The sequence below is a fragment of the Astatotilapia calliptera genome, chromosome 22 (genome assembly GCF_900246225.1).
Source record: "Astatotilapia calliptera chromosome 22, fAstCal1.2, whole genome shotgun sequence".
Lineage (NCBI taxonomy): Eukaryota > Metazoa > Chordata > Actinopteri > Cichliformes > Cichlidae > Astatotilapia > Astatotilapia calliptera.
The window spans coordinates 5,028,427-5,045,717 of record NC_039322.1 but is presented as its reverse complement, the minus strand read 5'-3'; the positions used below and the strand labels follow the sequence as shown (position 1 = coordinate 5,045,717).

The 17,291-nt window shown below is 41.5% G+C and overlaps 1 protein-coding gene across 9 annotated transcripts in view; it reads right to left on the bottom strand.

The window, feature by feature from the left end:
- col11a2 (collagen, type XI, alpha 2) overlaps positions 1–17,291 on the bottom strand; it is a 53,488-nt gene that overhangs the window by 18,591 nt on the left and 17,606 nt on the right. For 3 of the 9 annotated variants that reach the window (XM_026157093.1, XM_026157091.1, XM_026157092.1), the window contains 8 exons: positions 11,386–11,547; positions 9,167–9,377; positions 8,808–8,970; positions 8,549–8,671; positions 4,207–5,073; positions 2,855–2,974; positions 1,341–1,556; positions 420–473 (listed from right to left, as the gene is read on the bottom strand). In XM_026157093.1, the coding sequence (XP_026012878.1) occupies positions 420–473; positions 1,341–1,556; positions 2,855–2,974; positions 4,207–5,073; positions 8,549–8,671; positions 8,808–8,970; positions 9,167–9,377; positions 11,386–11,547 (1,916 nt within the window). Of the gene's footprint in view, positions 1–419; positions 474–1,340; positions 1,557–2,854; positions 2,975–4,206; positions 5,074–6,740; positions 6,855–8,548; positions 8,672–8,807; positions 8,971–9,166; positions 9,378–11,385; positions 11,548–17,291 lie in introns of all 9 variants that reach the window. The other 6 variants (XM_026157097.1, XM_026157094.1, XM_026157095.1 and 3 more) reach the window with 6 other exon arrangements.

The window sequence follows — 17,291 nt, the reverse complement described above, 5'->3', positions numbered from 1 at the left end:
TGATGACAATGCAGGAAGATGAAGCACAGAGCTCAGATTTCCTCAAACTGTTTTTTTTTTGGATAAGACAGTGAGTTTACTGTATTCACATGATCTCCACAGCCACCAGACCTCAGTCCAACAGAGCACAGAGGATGTGCATTACAGATGTGCAAATCTGCAGCAGCTGTGTGATGCTATCATCACCAGAGTCTCTGAGGAATGTTTCCAGCACCTTGCTGAATCTAAAGAATTAAGGAAGTCCAAACTGTCTGTAACAAGCAGCTCCTAACAAAATAATTGGTGAGTGTATTTCTTGGATTACTGTGAAGAACAGGATAGTAATGAGAAGGTTGCCAGTGCAATTCCCTGTAGCTTCTGGTAAAACACCCCCCCCCTCCCAAAACACCCGGTCAGGTAAAACTGTTGAATTGACTCACAGGCTCCAAGACAGCAGGCTCGCCCTTTTCTCCTTTCTGGCCTCTAACAGCAGCCTGAGGAAAACACACATGCAGTCAATACCAAGTACACACACACACACGACACAGAAAAAGTATGCACAAAGTCACTGAAAGCAGATTTCAGTGTTTTGACTGCATGCACATACACATGTATCAAAAATTATCGTACTAGAGTTGATAAAAGAGTAAAATAAAATGAAAACCTGCTCTGCTTGAATTAAAGTGTACGTTTGTATCCAAATACCATTGATTCAGCAGCTCTCCAAACTGTTGGTCCATGACTTACAGACGTATTTATGCACAGATACAGAATCCTCTGAGCTGGGCACCAAAATACAAAGACATATACTCAAAACGACATTCAGGGCAAAAGATCACCTCTGAATGCCTCTTTATGGAGCATATGTGACAGTATAAGTTACTGTAAGGCTCAATACACACACTGTAAATTAAAACCCATTTCAACCACTGCTGTGATAACTTTGCCTTGAAACGCATTCGCTGTCCGTTTCTCTGTGACTGACTGAGTTTGCAAGCTATAAACGGAGACTGTGAACAAATTTTACATGAATGTCGTCCACTCTGAATTCACGGTTTGGTGAATGATGGTTGATGCATCCAGTCTGGATAGCTGAGATTTCTAAACTCCTTAACTCCATGTTTGAGGATCATCTCTGTGCCAGTTCTCAAAGCAATGTTCAGTGTTTGAATTCAAATTAGCAAATTAGCTACCAAAACATCAGTAGCTGAATTAATGTAAGGCTTAATGTAAGATAATCTCTCTCTGCAGTGCAAACTCAAACAAGTCACGTGACGGGACACTGAATGCAATTTCACGATACTTTGTAGAGCTGGTTGAAATGTTTTTTGTGTTTTTGCCTCTGAAGCAAAGCGACTTACGCCTCCCTCGTCTGTCACAGCGGACAGGGCGGGGCCAATGTTGCCATCAACCTCTGCAGTCTCTGGTGATGGTTCATTGTAGTCTCTGTAGTTATAGTCGTACTCCTTAAGGCCCACGTCCCCAGTCTCATACTCCTCAGTGAAGAGCTCTTCTCCAGTACCGCCCGCCTTGGCGGCGTCTACCTCTTCTCCCACCAGTGCTGGCTCCACCTGAGGCTGCGACGAGTTTATCGTAGCCACAGCGGGATGGATGGAGGGGCACGAGAGAATGATTCAAGCAAAGGAAAAGAAAAGGTGCAGAAAGGACGAGGAGAATAGTCAAAGAGAGGGGGAGAGGTGTGCAGGACGGGGAAATGTTCAGGGTGGAATTGAAATAAAGAATGAGAGGAAAGCAGCGGTGGAAGAGGAGCATACAGAAAAAAGTGAGTCTTACCTTTTATAAATAAACAGTCACAGAGGGAGAGAACACAAACAGACATCTGGCAGACCGTACAGGCTACAGGCGATCGGGTTTATCCTGGAAACCCTAACTCTTCCATTAATCATCTGAAGTTTAGTTTATTCTGGAATAATTTCACCAAAGCTTTTTAACATCAGCCCTCGTGATGACCGGTGATCAAATACGCTCTCACAATTGTAAAAGTTTGAGAAGTAAAAACACTTTTAATGGTGATGTTTGCATCGTACGTGCACACACAGAACTGATGTTAAACACTTTGTGAAGACGAGCTGCTACGCAAAGCAAAAACTATGTTATTTCTTTTTTTTTTTTTTACTTACCATGTAAGTTTAATAACAAACAAGAATCCAGTGAATTTACTGCACAGTTTTCTAATATAAAAAAATCCACATTGCATTAATATATCTGACACACCCTCCCTGATAATTATGAATAATGTCGGTATTTGGTTTCTAAATCATATCCTGGTAAAAAACGCAGCAAAAATCGAAACTGGAAAACAAAACAAAATCAAAAATGTGATGAATTTGCAAATCATCTAGATCTTTAGTACAGTTAGATTTTCTCTCAAACAAGAATGCATTTAATTCATCTTTTTTTGCTGAGGTTCAAAGCACACATCAAATATTCTCATGTGGATCCTGTTTTCACAAGATTCTTGTTCTTATGTCGAGATAATGACAATGATGGATCTCGAGATGAGAACAAAACGGGACTCTTGCTGTTAGGAAAAACGGGAACCGCGTAAAAATATCTGACGGTACACTCGGATGATTGCGGTGCATTCTGTTTTGAAAGAGGTTTTTCTTATGGCTTGTCACGTGACATCGATGCCAACAAAACAGTGATGAGTGGTTAGAAAAGTAAACGGAGAAACAAAGAGCTTAAACTACTTTGTTACACTACAAAGACTGGGCTCACCACCACACAGGAATCACATCCTCCTCTCCCTCAGAGGTTTTATTAAAACACTCATATGTGAAGTTTAAGCTGTTCTGTGGACTCTAGCTTGACCTGATGTGTGTTTCTGATAAGTGTGTCATCTTCTTTTTACCTGTACAGCGTTTTCTTCTTGTCCAACCACCTCACCCTCTGGCTGTGTGAAGGTCTCCTCATAGTAATAATCGGTCTCTGTAGGGGTGTGGCCAGCCTCAGAATATTCAGTGTCTACATCCTAATTGGTCAAGTGGACAGGAAGTGGGGGAGCAGGGAGGAAGTAAGCAAATTCGATTGAGAGAGTGTGGTTAGTTCAAAGTCTGCTTCTGGTTCATGATGAGTTAAAAGAAGAAATGAGACATGAAACTGTGGTTGGCAAAGGCAAAGAGCTTTTTAGCTGCAACTCACATCTTTAAAGTTTAAAGAACCATTTTTGAAAAGAAATTTCAGGTCGTTTCAGAATCTCAGTGACTATAAATGTTGCCTTACGCAAGATTTAGAGAGTCATTGAGATAACTGTAGTGAGATTTCTTTTCGTTTCTTCGCTGAACCATTTTTGCTTTTTAAAGCTCACAAGCCAAGACTTAAGAAAGGGTGAAATATGATCGTATTGGTGGTAGAACTGAGAGCTTCTAGCCATCCCATCAGGTGAAAACATCATAACATGATGCTCTGGGATGAACTAGTTTCACCTCAGGATGAGACAACAGTGAAACAACCCCATTTAACAGCCTCACAGAACACAATTCAGTGAAGTCAATCACTGCTTTCCACAGCATGGAACATTTACTGAAATTCTGATTTTAAGCAAAGCATAATGGAAAGTTCTGTGAAGCTGCTTTACTCATATGAGATACAAAATATGACAGCAGACAGGGAGACAGAGATCAGGGAGAAAACACAGGTAAGCAAAAAACAACCAAAACATAGAGAGGACAGAGTGACAGGGAGGTCTGATGTGTTGCAAGTGTGTAAAATATGATAGTATGTGTTGCATTTATGTGCCATAGCAATCCATGCTCATTCATTAGACCCGTATGTTAAAGGTTTCCCCGGAAAGAAAGAAACAGAGGGCTGGAGTGCGTTTATGTTCTGACATCCAGTTTCAGCAGCTTGAAGGTAGGAGTGAAGTAAAGAACAGTGAAACCGTTCGATTAGCCATGCTTCCCTTTGCACCGCTGTACCATATCATATGTGGAAGCTGGTGTGATCATGGAGATCATATGATATATGAACAGACAGCTTGGTATGAACCAGCTTCCATTCTGAAGGCCAGATTTTGCATCATCGAGGATTTGCATCAAAATTACTGAAAGTTCAAAGAATTCACAAAAGAAAGCAGGAAAAAAAAGAGGTTTCATAAAACTTTTGCTGCAGATCCTGGATGATGGAAAGATCTGGAAAAGAGATTGGAAAGATGGGACATACGACCCGGGCTGTTCCAACCCAAACATCGGCCTCCTGCTGTACCTGCTGATAACGGTTGGTAACTTTCTTCGGTGGGACTCCAGTTCCGCTCAGCGCTGTGTTGCCAAACGGTGGGAAAGGTTTGTGCGATTTTATATCCGGCACTTTGTTGACTCTTGTGGGTCTGGCTGGAGTCAGTCGGACTGGGGCAGATGTTGCCACTGACTTCGTCGGGGGGGAATCCCTGACGAAGTTATTCCCCCGTTTGCTCACCGGGGGGACTTTGGTCACAGCTTTAACGTCTTTGACGTCTGCCTTGCTTTGGGTTTTTACTTTTGGAGCTTTGGTGGCTGCAGATTTTGTAGGTCCTGGTTTTGATGCTTTGGTGGGTTTAGGTGCCTTGGTGGCTTTGACCACAGTTGTTTGAATTTTTGTTGTAGTTTTGTGGTTGCCATTAGCCTTAGCCCCACCATTGCTGTTACCTTTTGCTTTAACATCGGTGGCCGTTTTGCCGTTTCCATTGGCTTTCTTCTCTGTTGTGACTTTTCCATTGCTGCTAGCCTTCGAGGTAACAGGAGCTTTCTTCTCAGCTACAACCTTACCATTGCCATTTCCATTTACTTTGACCTGAGGTGTTGGTTTGGCTCCAGTTGTAGCTTTTGCATTACCATTTGCTTTCTTCACAGCGCCAGTTTTGCCATTGCCATTCTTCGCTGGGGCAGCTGTGGGCTTAGATTTGGTTGGTTTGATTTTAGACAGGAGGACGTCTGCTGCAGTGGGCTTTGCTTTGGAGGACTTGGAAGCTTTGGTGGGCATAGGTGGCTTGATGACGAGTTTATATGATCCAGACTTGACGGGCTTAGCTGGAGTGGGCTTGGATTTTACAAGTGTGGGTTTAGCAGGTGCTGTTTTTTCAGTGACTGCCTTCTTCTAATAGCCGTGATTATTGTTTGGTTGAGATGTTATTTTGTATGTAAACGTGAATATGGACAAAGACAATGAAAGAGAGTAGAAGATGACAAAGATACACGGAGATGGGGAGGGGGATGAAAAGCACAAACAAGGGATGACAGAAGGAGAGAGAAAGACAAGAACGCATGTTTTGAGAAACAATGACATAAAGATGGCTAAGGCTCGGATGATTTACTGAGACTGTACAGGCATTACTGGATACAGCACAGAAGTACACTGACACCACTTAAGCATTAAAAATGGAATTTACACCAAGATGGCCAAACAATATGAAATATTTCATGTCTATGAACCAATTTATTTGAGTTTGTTTTTGCTGATCTCTCCAATAATGCCATTCCCAATACTAAATAACAAAGCAGCATCTTCGTGCTAATAAGAACTGAGGCTGTGGTTTGGCAGAGGCACTGAGAGCGTGATGGGGCAGGTAAAGCTGGCTGCAAAACACTCACACATACACACACAGGTACACGCAAACATACATAACGCTGATACCAAACCTGCTGTGTTGTGATTAATGCACCAAGCAAACTGTGAGAGAAGGCTGCTGCAGTTTAGTCATGCAAAAGAAGTTGCAGGGACGGCGGTCTGGCATGCAAATGCGTGTTAGTCACATAAAACCACAATGTGTAAAGTTGTGTAGATCAATGACTCTAACCACCATGCTGCTACAATAAAATACATGCAAATCAAAACTGTATTCACAAACAATCGCCTACAAAAATACGTTATGAAGAGAAAACAGAGGAATATACCCTCCTCACAAAGGTCAGGGGAACAACCATGAATGCATTTACTAACACAATCACGTGCACTGACATTCTTGTATTTACACAGACGTTGATGTAGAAACTTTTGGTGCAGAAGCACAGTAGGTGCATGCGGTAACATCCTCCCAGACAATGAAGTAATCATGCAAAACAGTAACAGGACATCAAAGACTGTGTGTGTCATTAAACCCCATGTAGTGAGCGATCACAGGAAAGCTTCTGTAAGTGAAATAAGCTGATTACCCAATGTATGACAAACCACACCTAGTATCTGGTAACATGACAAACATGAAATCCACTGCATCTGTAATCTAACATGTAATCACTGTAATCCAAGAATTTTAAATATCTTAACGCTCTCTTAAAGTCCAGTTTATATGATTATGAAATCATATAAATATCAACTTTATCTCACAGCAATTCATTCAAAAATCTCCCTTTGAAGGTGTTTGACATCATTTGTAACCTAAATAAAACAACACAGCTGCACCCTCACTGCCCCAGTGCCCCCACCTGGCCACATGTGAACACACAACATATATGACAACATGTAAATGACAAAAATAATCCTGTGTGATGGGGATGGAGGTAATCACATGTCTGCATTAACGAGAGAAGCTGATGTAATAAAACAAAAAGGGGGTGTGGAGTAATGAGCGCAGAGCGAGAGAGGCAAAAATAAAACAAATAATTTATCGTGTAAGAAAATTTCGATTACATCCCAGCACTTGTAAACCTAATAATACAGGATGGATTATGAGCCAGTTATGGTTTAAATGCCTCTCTCTCCCTCTCATTCTCCCTCCCTTCCACAAACCCTGCTCGTGTTTTCCTTCACTCTCGCTCCCTCTTTACCTGTTGGTTGGGGGCCCCAGGTTGGGGAGAGGGGGTCGCGGAGGAGGAGGCAATGCCTGTTGTTTCCTCATAATAATAAGGGTATTCATGGTCATCCTGCTCCTCATCAAAGTACTGAGACAGATGGAAGGAACGCGAAAGCGAGAGGAAGAACGCATGAAGAGGAGTTTAGATTTCCACAGGGAGGTTGAGAGAGGTTTTAGAGGCCATGTAGGGATAAATGAAGGTTAAGATGAAGAGTATGTGATGCAGCATTGGGGACGGGGGGAATAAACAACAGTAGGAGACAGAAACAGGATGATGAGAAAACACAAATCTTTGACTTTTTTCCCACTCATCAGAATCTGTGTCAAAAAGTGTTTACATATGTCGGTACACAAGAATCTGGATGAATGAGAAAATAGCAAAAACAAAGCAATAGTGGAAGCCAATGAATAAAATCACAGAGATTTCTATTCATCCAAAAAAGAAAAAGTCATCTCAACAGCATCAACATGACAGGGTTTGGGAGTGTCGGAGCTCTGAAGTGACCGATAATTTATCCTGATTTAACATCAGACAAACTTCTAAAACAAAGTCTGTGTACTTTGGATGGATGCAGACGATGCAGTCACTGCCAGCTCACAAATATCAGTTTGTTTTACAGTGAAATTAATGAATGTAAGCTTGCAAAGCCTATAGTACTTAATGTAACGTGCACAACCAGTCTCAGTAAGTAAAGAGGCTCCACCTTAAGCCATCGTGATGCCAAATTCTTATACTTGAAAACCAATCAGAATTTAACACAATTCTATGTTCTAACAGGTCCTTTTCTTTCAACTCATTATATATAAAAAAATGTCAAAAGACACTGATGTTTGCTTGTATCATCCTCATTCCCCTACCTTTCTGTGTTCCACTGCTCTAAAAAGTCAACAGCATAAAATCATAAAAGTGTAAAAAATGTAAAATCACAGCTCTGGGATGGGACGATGACAACGCCTCTGCTTTACGTCACCGAATGGGAGACACAGACTGTGGCGGTGAGGAGGAAAGCGGATGGATACAAACTGTTGCTGATGACGAGGATGCGAGAGAAAGACAGAAAGGGGGAGCAGCACTTTGATGACATCATCAGATGACCCAAACTGAACCCGAGGACTTCATTTTCAGACGAACTTTAGTAGATTTAGTTTGACAGCTAGACTTTTTAGAATCTTAAAAACTTTTTCCAGAAGGTTTAAAATATATTGTTTACTTTTTTTCTGATCTCAAGATGTTTTCAATATGTTGTGTTGTAACATAAATAAAAACAATAAAGAGTTAATAATCCTAATGATAGAACTTTAACAATGGCATAGGCAGTGGAACTGATGGATATAACAGAGATATATTTGCACTACTTTGCACTTAAGGTGGATGTTGCACAAGGATCAGCGATATTCACTGACTGCTTAAAGTTTATTGTAAGCATTCAGCAGGCCGGTCAGTTTTCGCTCCTGTTCCTGCTTTTTATCTTTCAATAGCTACAAAATACATTTTTATTTAAATTATTGGGATTCGGTGAAAAGTTTTCTTTCTACAGGAAGTGTCACAGAAATCCAAAACAAAGTCCGAGATTCTGTTTGGGCATCTTTTACCGGAGCTACAGACGAGCCCTCAGTTTTGTGAATGAGCTGTAACCTCCTCAGGACTTTATATTTACTTTGTGTTAACAAAGCACCACGAATGCGACTCTAACAAAGGTTACTGTGGGAAGATTTTTTGATATTAAATGACTAATGAATTGATGTCTGTTTCTGGACTTGTTCTGTTGTGGTGTTACTCACGTATGTGTTGGGGTCCTGAGCTTGGGTTTTGGGCAGAGGGGAGTCACAGTCAGGGCTGTAGTGTTCACAGAAGTCATAGGCAGCTTGAGGGTTGGAGGCAATCATCAGCTGCTGGATGTCTCCCTGTGGAGGAAAAAACAAACACACAATTAGAACTTGTTCCTGTGACCAAAACACGAACAAACGTGTGATTTTCCTGCTGAAACTTTGTTGCCACCCAGTCAGTAACATCACAGTTTATCTTGATCGAGCTCCTCACCTGGAACACCTCCTCGTCCAACAGGCGGGCTCCAAACACTGTGATGCCATTGGTGTCAACCACTGCCTTGTTGCCCCTGGGCAGAGGGCGGGTCATCTTCTTCTTGCAGTCCAGCAGCAGTGTCACATTCTTCTTGGAAACAGAGAAAGCAATGCGATGCCACCTACAGACGAGGAGGAGGAACCACAGGCAATTCAATGAGCAACGTGAGAACAGCCCTAAATAAACAGCCATCAGCAACCCCACAAAAAATAATATTGAGTTTCCACACAGCAAACACTGGTCCCATTCACACCTACACCACCACAATCATGTCATTTCAACTGGTCACAAACTGGTTGTTGTTGCTGGTTACTGACTTGCCATCAGCCAGGTTGACGCCTTTGAAGAGTGGGTAGTCCTCGGGAGCTGGCTTGCCGCTCTGGTCCTCATACAGGAAAACAGGTGAACGTCCCAGTTCGATACCCAGCTGCTGGACGCCCTGCTCGCTGTAGATGGAGAGGAGGAAGGCCTGGAGGCCAGCCTGGGCTTTAACCAGAGCCATGACGGAGAAATTCTCCGGGAAACGACCTGAGGATGAGAGCGAGGGAAGCATTAACCATATTTGTAGATGAGGAAAGATGACAAGAACGAAGCAGATGTGCAGACTGGAAAGAAACATAGAGGCAGAAAGTGGTAGAAATGTGAAAATAACACTAATGAAGAGCTTTAATTTATTAAATACACATGTCAGCATGAAGTGGTTACATAATGTCACGCTCTGATCCCATGTGGAGCTGGCATAGATGGTGTATCACATAATGACAGCTGGAGAAAGAAGGCTGAACATCAGCTTTGACTTTTGAGGATTTATTCACAGCCACATAAGTGCTACCGTCTCCTTTCTGCCCTCACTCCGGGGTGTCAGGCAGCTTCTAAAGTTAATTTGTTGTGGGTTTTCCACATACTTTAACTCTGCTCCTGCACTGAAAACACATAATTATACTTAATATCCACGAGCATCACGCAGAGGGCTCAGCTGCTCCACGCAGCTCAGTGCAAACAGATACCAACCAGTAAGGATAATTACAGGTTTCCTGTCTGGAATTCATGGTAAATATTAAATGCAAAGCTGTTTTTACACTGTGAGGTGGGACAGGTTTAAATAATACTACCTTAAATGTTAAATTCCTTTCCCCCAAACAATCTGAAATATTAAAATAAGATAAGATCTGCTATATGGCGGTAATACTGTGCAATATTGATACAGCTAGCAAAGATAATTATTACAACAGAAGCTGTTCTGACCTAACATTGGGTATAAGATGCAAAACTTCACGACATGGATGAATTACTTTCTACACGATCAGATTTATGGCACATTTATGAACGAAAGAAAAATACTTTTTTCTGTCTGCATGCAGACTGGGTTTGTTTCTTTGGATGGCACCTATGAGGAATTACAAAAAACAAACAGTCTCTTCACAACATTTAACTCTCGGCCTAAAATGTTTTTACACATATAATTATAATGTTCATACTTTAAAAGATTCCTTAAATGCTTTACAATAAAAGCTGTTGTTCTGCAGGACTGTGCAAAAATCTCCCTTCACTTCTTTAGATGTTGCCAAAGAGACATATTTGTTCAGTTTCTAGTCTCGAGTAAAAGTTCTGCACGATTTCAGGAAGGAAGTCATGCTTTTTATCTCCTTTTCTGTCCTTGTATCCGAACATTTTCACAGGAATGTTTTTGTTTGTTAAACCACTTTAAATTGACCTGTGAATCATTCAAGCGTATAAAAGGCACCAAACTCGTGGGATAAACTAGAATTGTGTTTAAAAATAACTCAGGCACTTTGTTACCACCAGACTGTCATCAAAACTCAATTTGTTCCCATTTGAAATAGTTGAAAAACATAACAGAGTTTGACTTAAAATTTTTGTACCTACAAGAGCTGCTTTCTAAAAATATATCACTGCATGATGTGAACCTTGATGTGAAAAAATAGGAAAGTAACCGGTCAAAAGAAAACTATCTGGAGCAGTGAAGCATTCCTGGGCAGAATAAACCCAGAACTCAACATTATCGAAGCAGCGTGGATGCACTTTAACGGAGAACAGCATCCGAAGGAGAGCTCTGAATGTCCTAAAGACTTCTTAAATTAAGAGTTCAGACTGTGTTGAAGAATAATGATAGTCATATCAAATATTCAAGCTGTTTTTGTGTCATATATTCATACATACTGTGCATGTAGGTTTGCACATTTAATAAATTGTTGCACCCATTTTGCATTTTTTAAGAAAAATACCGTGTAAACCGAATCGATGACATATCAGGTGTATTCACCCGTGAACGGCTGAACTCTGCAGCTTTACTTTAATCATCTTGAGAAAAGCGTGAGAGAATACCTCTGATAATGTCATTACGTTTTATTCTTACATCATATTATAGAAGTCAGTCACCTCAGTAAGTAAAGTAAAAACAACAACAACAAACAATTGGGTTGTGTATAAGGTTAAAAACAATTCTTGAGGCTCTTTACAAACCAGTCAGCCCAAAGACTCTAACACTTTGAGGCCCAGCCAGGTGGAGGCCTACCTGAGAAGAGCTGCTTGGTGGGTGCGGAGATCTGGGCCTTCTTGGTGATGCGGAAAGCATGATCGGGGCTGCTGGAGCGACGGGATGTGCAGAAGCCAGGGACCTTCTTCACACCCTCAGGGAGAGAGGGAACCTGCAGAGCCCGTAACACATCGACCGGGTCTAATGACAAAGAAACAAGCAAAGAAAACAGTCATTACGGTTATTTTTAAGACGTGACGTTCACTAAGTAAACAAGTAAAATCTTAAGGCTGATGGTTTAGTTGCTAGAAATACTGCAACATGACTCTAAATCAGCACCTTACACACAGTCATCATTAACACAAACTGGTCTGTGGAGCTTTCAGAACAATGGAAACTAAAGAGATAAAATCTGAATTACAGCTTTTTCTGCACAGAGTACTTAACTCTTTTTCTTGAGTGAGAAAAAAACAGCCTCACACCTTGAACGATTACTCCACAGCAGACCTAAATATTGTAAGTTCAGCTGTTTCCTCTAATAGCTTTCTGGAAGGCTGTCCACCCTGTAAGCTGTATAGAAATAACTGAAAAGACCTTTTTAATATTACCAAATATTTTACAAAAAAGGGCAGTTTTATTTTTCATTGCAGTCATTCTTTGCAATTTTCCCCAGAGAATCAAAAAGGTCGATCTCAAATGTTCTCGAATCACTAATGTGATATAGGATCAGGTCCAGCAGATGCCCACAATGGCCGCCACTGTACATTTAGGTTTAATGTAAGAAAGGAGGCCCTGTGTCAGAGCGAGCGGGCGGCGGTCCAAGCCGCATATATGAAGCAGTGCAGGGCAGGTACAGGAAAGCTCAGTTTAATGCAGAGCGCAGACAGTGGCGTCTATTCTGCTCGCGCTTATCGAGCAGCTGAAACAAGCGGCTGTTGACGTGATCGCGCTGAGTCAAACGAAGATTTGTCTGACACCACACAATCATTTCACAGTCCCCCCCTGACACGTACACGCAGGAATGCACGCGCTCGCTCGACAAATATTCAACACATACCTGAACATCGTACAATCACACACACACAGCCTCACATCCCGTCTCCACATCGGAGGTCAGTCAGTCTGTTTCTGCGGCTGACTTTCTCACATTGCTCAAAGGCACTGTGTCATTGAGGAACCTCTGGGGTTCAGGGTGTGAGTCCCTTTATGATCAATTTTAACAAACAGAACTGTAACAGCAGGTTGAAGCAGAAGTGCTGCTCCCTGTACATCAGGAATATTTCTGCTTAAAACCAGAATCTTTGAAGTATTGATTTGTATTATTGGCATGTTTTAAGGCTGGATAGTTTGATATTTATAATACTTGGTGTTGAATCCTAAAAAGGCTGCTTGTTGGCAGCATCAGGGAGACGTTATACTGTCACTGTAGCAGGTCCAGAAGTTTTTTATTATGTACAAATGTACATGATTCTCATTTGAAGACTTAAAAAAATAACAGTGAAGTTTGTTTCCTATGAAATGCTCAGAGCTGCTGGGTACTCTGCTGTCCACTTAGATAGAATAATAAATACACATGGCACAAGTGCTGCCAAGGCGTGAAAACAACTGGCCTGCATAAAAAACCCAGTGAAGTCTAATTATAAAGCATATCTCACAGAGGTTTTAAAGTGAGGCAGTTCCATCCTCCCTCAGTGTTGGCGAGCCTCTCTGTGTTTGAGCTTACTTTACTGTTAACAACCAATTAAACTCATTTACAGCCAGCCCTGCTGTGGCACCTCTCATAATAAACTCACAGCATCACTGACACGTTTCTCTGGTACAAAAAAATGACAGAAAAAAAAACTTTTTTGAGATGTATCATCTTCTACATGACAAGTTTCTTTTACTTTTTTCACCCTGCAGCCACATTAATAAACCGTCATTTCCACGTACTTCAAATAGCGTCCTATTTATAGACAACCTGTAATTATTCCACCCTCAGCATGTTTAAAAAGCACAGTGGACCATATAACAGCATGGCACTCACTCAGGGCCACTGTTGCCACTGTGGACATCACAGCCAAACATGTGAACAGCAGAGAAGTGAAAAATCACCGCACAGTGTGAGACATGTGTTTCCTAAACTAACGATCAGGCACAAAGTTCATCAGACTTCCGAAGACAGAATCAGGAGTAAAGTTTACATTCAAAGTGTGAATGAGAGAATCAGAAAAAAGAAACAGTTTGACTACATCAGCATCATAAATGACTTTAAGTTGGCACAGATCCTCAGTGTCACCTGTCTGCTGCTGTCAAACATAAAGATCCACAGTCGGCTCGTACTGTGACACTGTGAGGCTATTTATTGTGTTTATCAGCCATTTATGAGGTTTACACTGTGGTTTCCTCAAATCACACTCGTCCCATCAGAGGTGCATATGTTTAGGTGACACCCAGTTTATCAGGGGCACAGTTTATGAGATCGTGCCCACAAACTGTAATATTTATTCAGACAGAGCAAACGGTGCATTAATATTGGCTCCTCAACCACAGCCCATTAACGTCACTCTGCTTGAAGTTAGTGAAAGTGGAAACATGAGACAGGTTAAAACAGAAAATACATATGAAGAAGAGTCCTTCAATAATATAAAAAAATTCTAGCCTTTTCTAATTTTTCATTTCCAGACATAGGTGTCTCGACGGCACTAGCTGTACATGATATAATAAAGTAAAAAGAGGTAAAGAACGAACTGGAGAAAACTAGGCTCCATACTTTCCCTGACTTTCAATGGAGTTTCCTTAATTAAAAAACTTTCCAGGACCTGGAGGATGCTGATCTGTTTATCTGCATAACTTTGAAGTCTTTTGCAGATCTTTGCAGCAAAAAGACAGAGAAGAGGTTCAGGCAAAAGTGGTGTGTGTGTGTGTGTGTGTGACAGCAGACAGCTTGGTTCTGTGATGGCAGGATACTGGATCGGATTGCACCCCGAGCTCCCCCAGTACGCCCAGTACAATGTGCCGCTCTGTTCCCGACTCCCTGTCCAGCTCACATTTGCAGACGGGGCCCTTCCTGCCTAAAGGACCACAATCAGGACAAAAACGCACCCACAAAAATAACACGCTGGGCCACAGAGCTACACACAGAGAAAATTGCACCTATACGTGAGACGAGGAGTGGCAAAAATGAAATTAGACAAGGTAAGAAAACAGACGGCCGAGGGGCACAAGCTCTCCTTCTTCACTTCTCTCTCCTTCCTCTTCCCAGTTCCTTGCTCGTTCGTACCATAAGCGCTAACAGATGGCTGCAGCCTTTTGATGTAAATGTGGGCTAATTACTCTGCTGTCATTAAGACAGGAAACGGGGCTCCCAGCCACCTGAGAGCACATTACAGTAGCCTGTACAGGTATACCTACTGACAGCCTGAACATTTAGAGAACATCTATCTATCTATCTATCTATCTATCTATCTATCTATCTATCTATCTATCTTGAACACAGCAAGTGTAAACACTGAAAACATCTATTAAGTGAAACTGAAAACTGCCACAATATATTTTAAAAAGATTATCAGACTCGGTCTGTGTGTTTTATCCTTAAACCATCGAGTCTGGAATAATGGTTTGCTGTTCAGTGTATAATGAGCCTGGAGCATGGAGTAGATGTATTTTTGAACAGGTGCCCCACGACTGAAACAATCCTGTCCCTGTTACACTGGGAGCCACCCAGTTACACACAAACCACAACTGACCAAACACGCAGACCACAAGCTTCTTCCACTGTGATAGGAAACACATGTGATACTCAGGGTGGCGATCACACTGTAAAATGACTCGTGCAGCTAAAACTGCAATAAGCTCCTCCATGGTTTCAACTGCTGCAATTCCCCAGAGTCACCACTAGATGGAGCCGAAAGAGACTTAACTAACTGTGACATGAGCACAGTCAGGCCTGTTGAAGTCCCACATGCCACACCAGCACACATATGTGTTTACATGTACACACTCAGTGCAAACAGACACACTCACAGGAGTGTGAGATAAACTGCTAACAGGAGTCGGTACACTCTGCTAACGAGCAGCTTCATTGACTTAACAGAAAACACAAAGCAGCTGGACACGCAGATTAAACTCTGTCTGCACATAACGTCAGAAAGAGGATTACTGGGGAGGAAAGCATGCACAGAGAAGGAATTAAGCTCATTGTGTTCCTCATAAAGAGCACAAGACCTTAAAAAACTCCAAAAATATTAAACATTAGTAACAAGCGACTCATAGTGACACGCGTCCGATCCATCCACTCATTCTGTACAAGTGCTTCTTGGATTAGAGTTTATCGTGACGTACAATGACTCAAAGGACACTCTGGATACGTTTAAAAAGTTTAAAACATCAAAATAAAGAATAAAAGAAATAAAGACAAAATTATGGGTTAAATATTAAATATCAATATTAAATTAAATATCACAGTAGCTTTGTTTGTTGAAACTGGTTTACCAGGTGACTGAGTTCACTTGCTTCCCTCTCCACTGCTTTGTGCCTAAGATTATTTGTGTGTGTGCCTGTGTGTGTGCCTGTGTGTGTGCCTGTGTGTGTGCATGCCCTTTGTATTTCTGGTACAGCTGTGCCAAATACCAGACACACACTCCAGCTGACACTATGACCTCTCACCTCTCACCTTTACACAACTACAACGTTGTCGGACACAAAGAGCAAGAAAAGTGCTATATTGACAATGGACACACACACACACACACACACACACACACACACACACACACACACACACACACACACACACACGTACACAGATAAGCACTTTAGAGTCACTCATATAAGAAAATTCTTTAAAAAATTAAAAATTAAAACTACTTTCAAAAACTGTCTCATAAAATTTGTTCTGTGATCACCAGCTGTGTCTCCATCCAGCCTGCTGACCACGGAGGCTTGCAGCTCAGGCTCCAGGTTATAATTTCCAACATGCTGCTCTATAGTTATGATTTATTTATAATGCCTGTGTATACAGACAGAAAATCCATTATGAGAAGCCGTGCCGTAAAAAGGGAGTTATTTGAATTGACATGATTTATTTGGTGTAAGTCAGTGTGTGGCTGTTTGCAACATAAATGTTACACCATGTGACACAATCTGTAACTGAAAGAGAGAAAACCAAAGCAGGACTCGCCTTTGTACCACACGGATGTCAGTAAATCCTCCCTGAAAACCTGAAGGAGGCCAAAAAGAGAAGAAACTGAACAGACAGTAGCAGATAACTGCTGCTGTCTGTTCTGCTGTCAGCAACTAACACTGGAGGTAACACACATGGATTAAGAATATCATAATTCAATAAGAACAATTAATCCCCTTAAAACATACAAGTTATTGCCATTCATCCTACTCTGATCCAGAAAGCAAGTCGAGTTTGTGAAGTTATTTGAAGTAGAAGATGATAATGTTATTTTTAATATGAGTATCTGCCACTGTACCAGTACATATATGAAAGAAAATAAGAAAAACCTTTGTTGTTACGCCCCTCTGCAGCCCCTGATCTCCTCAATGTGTTCAGCTGGTAATAATTGGCCACGCCTACTCAGGTGTGAATAAAAGCATACCTGAGGCAAGCTTCCCAGGAGCTCACTAGTCTTTGTCTTGGTGGCACCAGCCAGTTCAGCCAGCCTGCTGTGCCATTTTAAGCTAAAACCTCTTCTCACTAACACTCTGGTATTCGTCTCCTTTTTTTATTTTGCAGCTTTTGAGCCGGGTCGTAACATTTCTACTAAACTTGGTCTTATTTTAAAGGGCGTCTCTTTTGCTTTCTTTGCTTATCCTGTCATCTATGATGGTCCTTTAAAGTCAGCGCTCAGTGAGTGTTAACTGTACTGTAAGTCCAATCATTCCTTTGAGAAAACAAACAAAGCATCTCTTTGTCTTTATACTTAAGCTCATATACTTTGTTTTCAGCTTTTAAT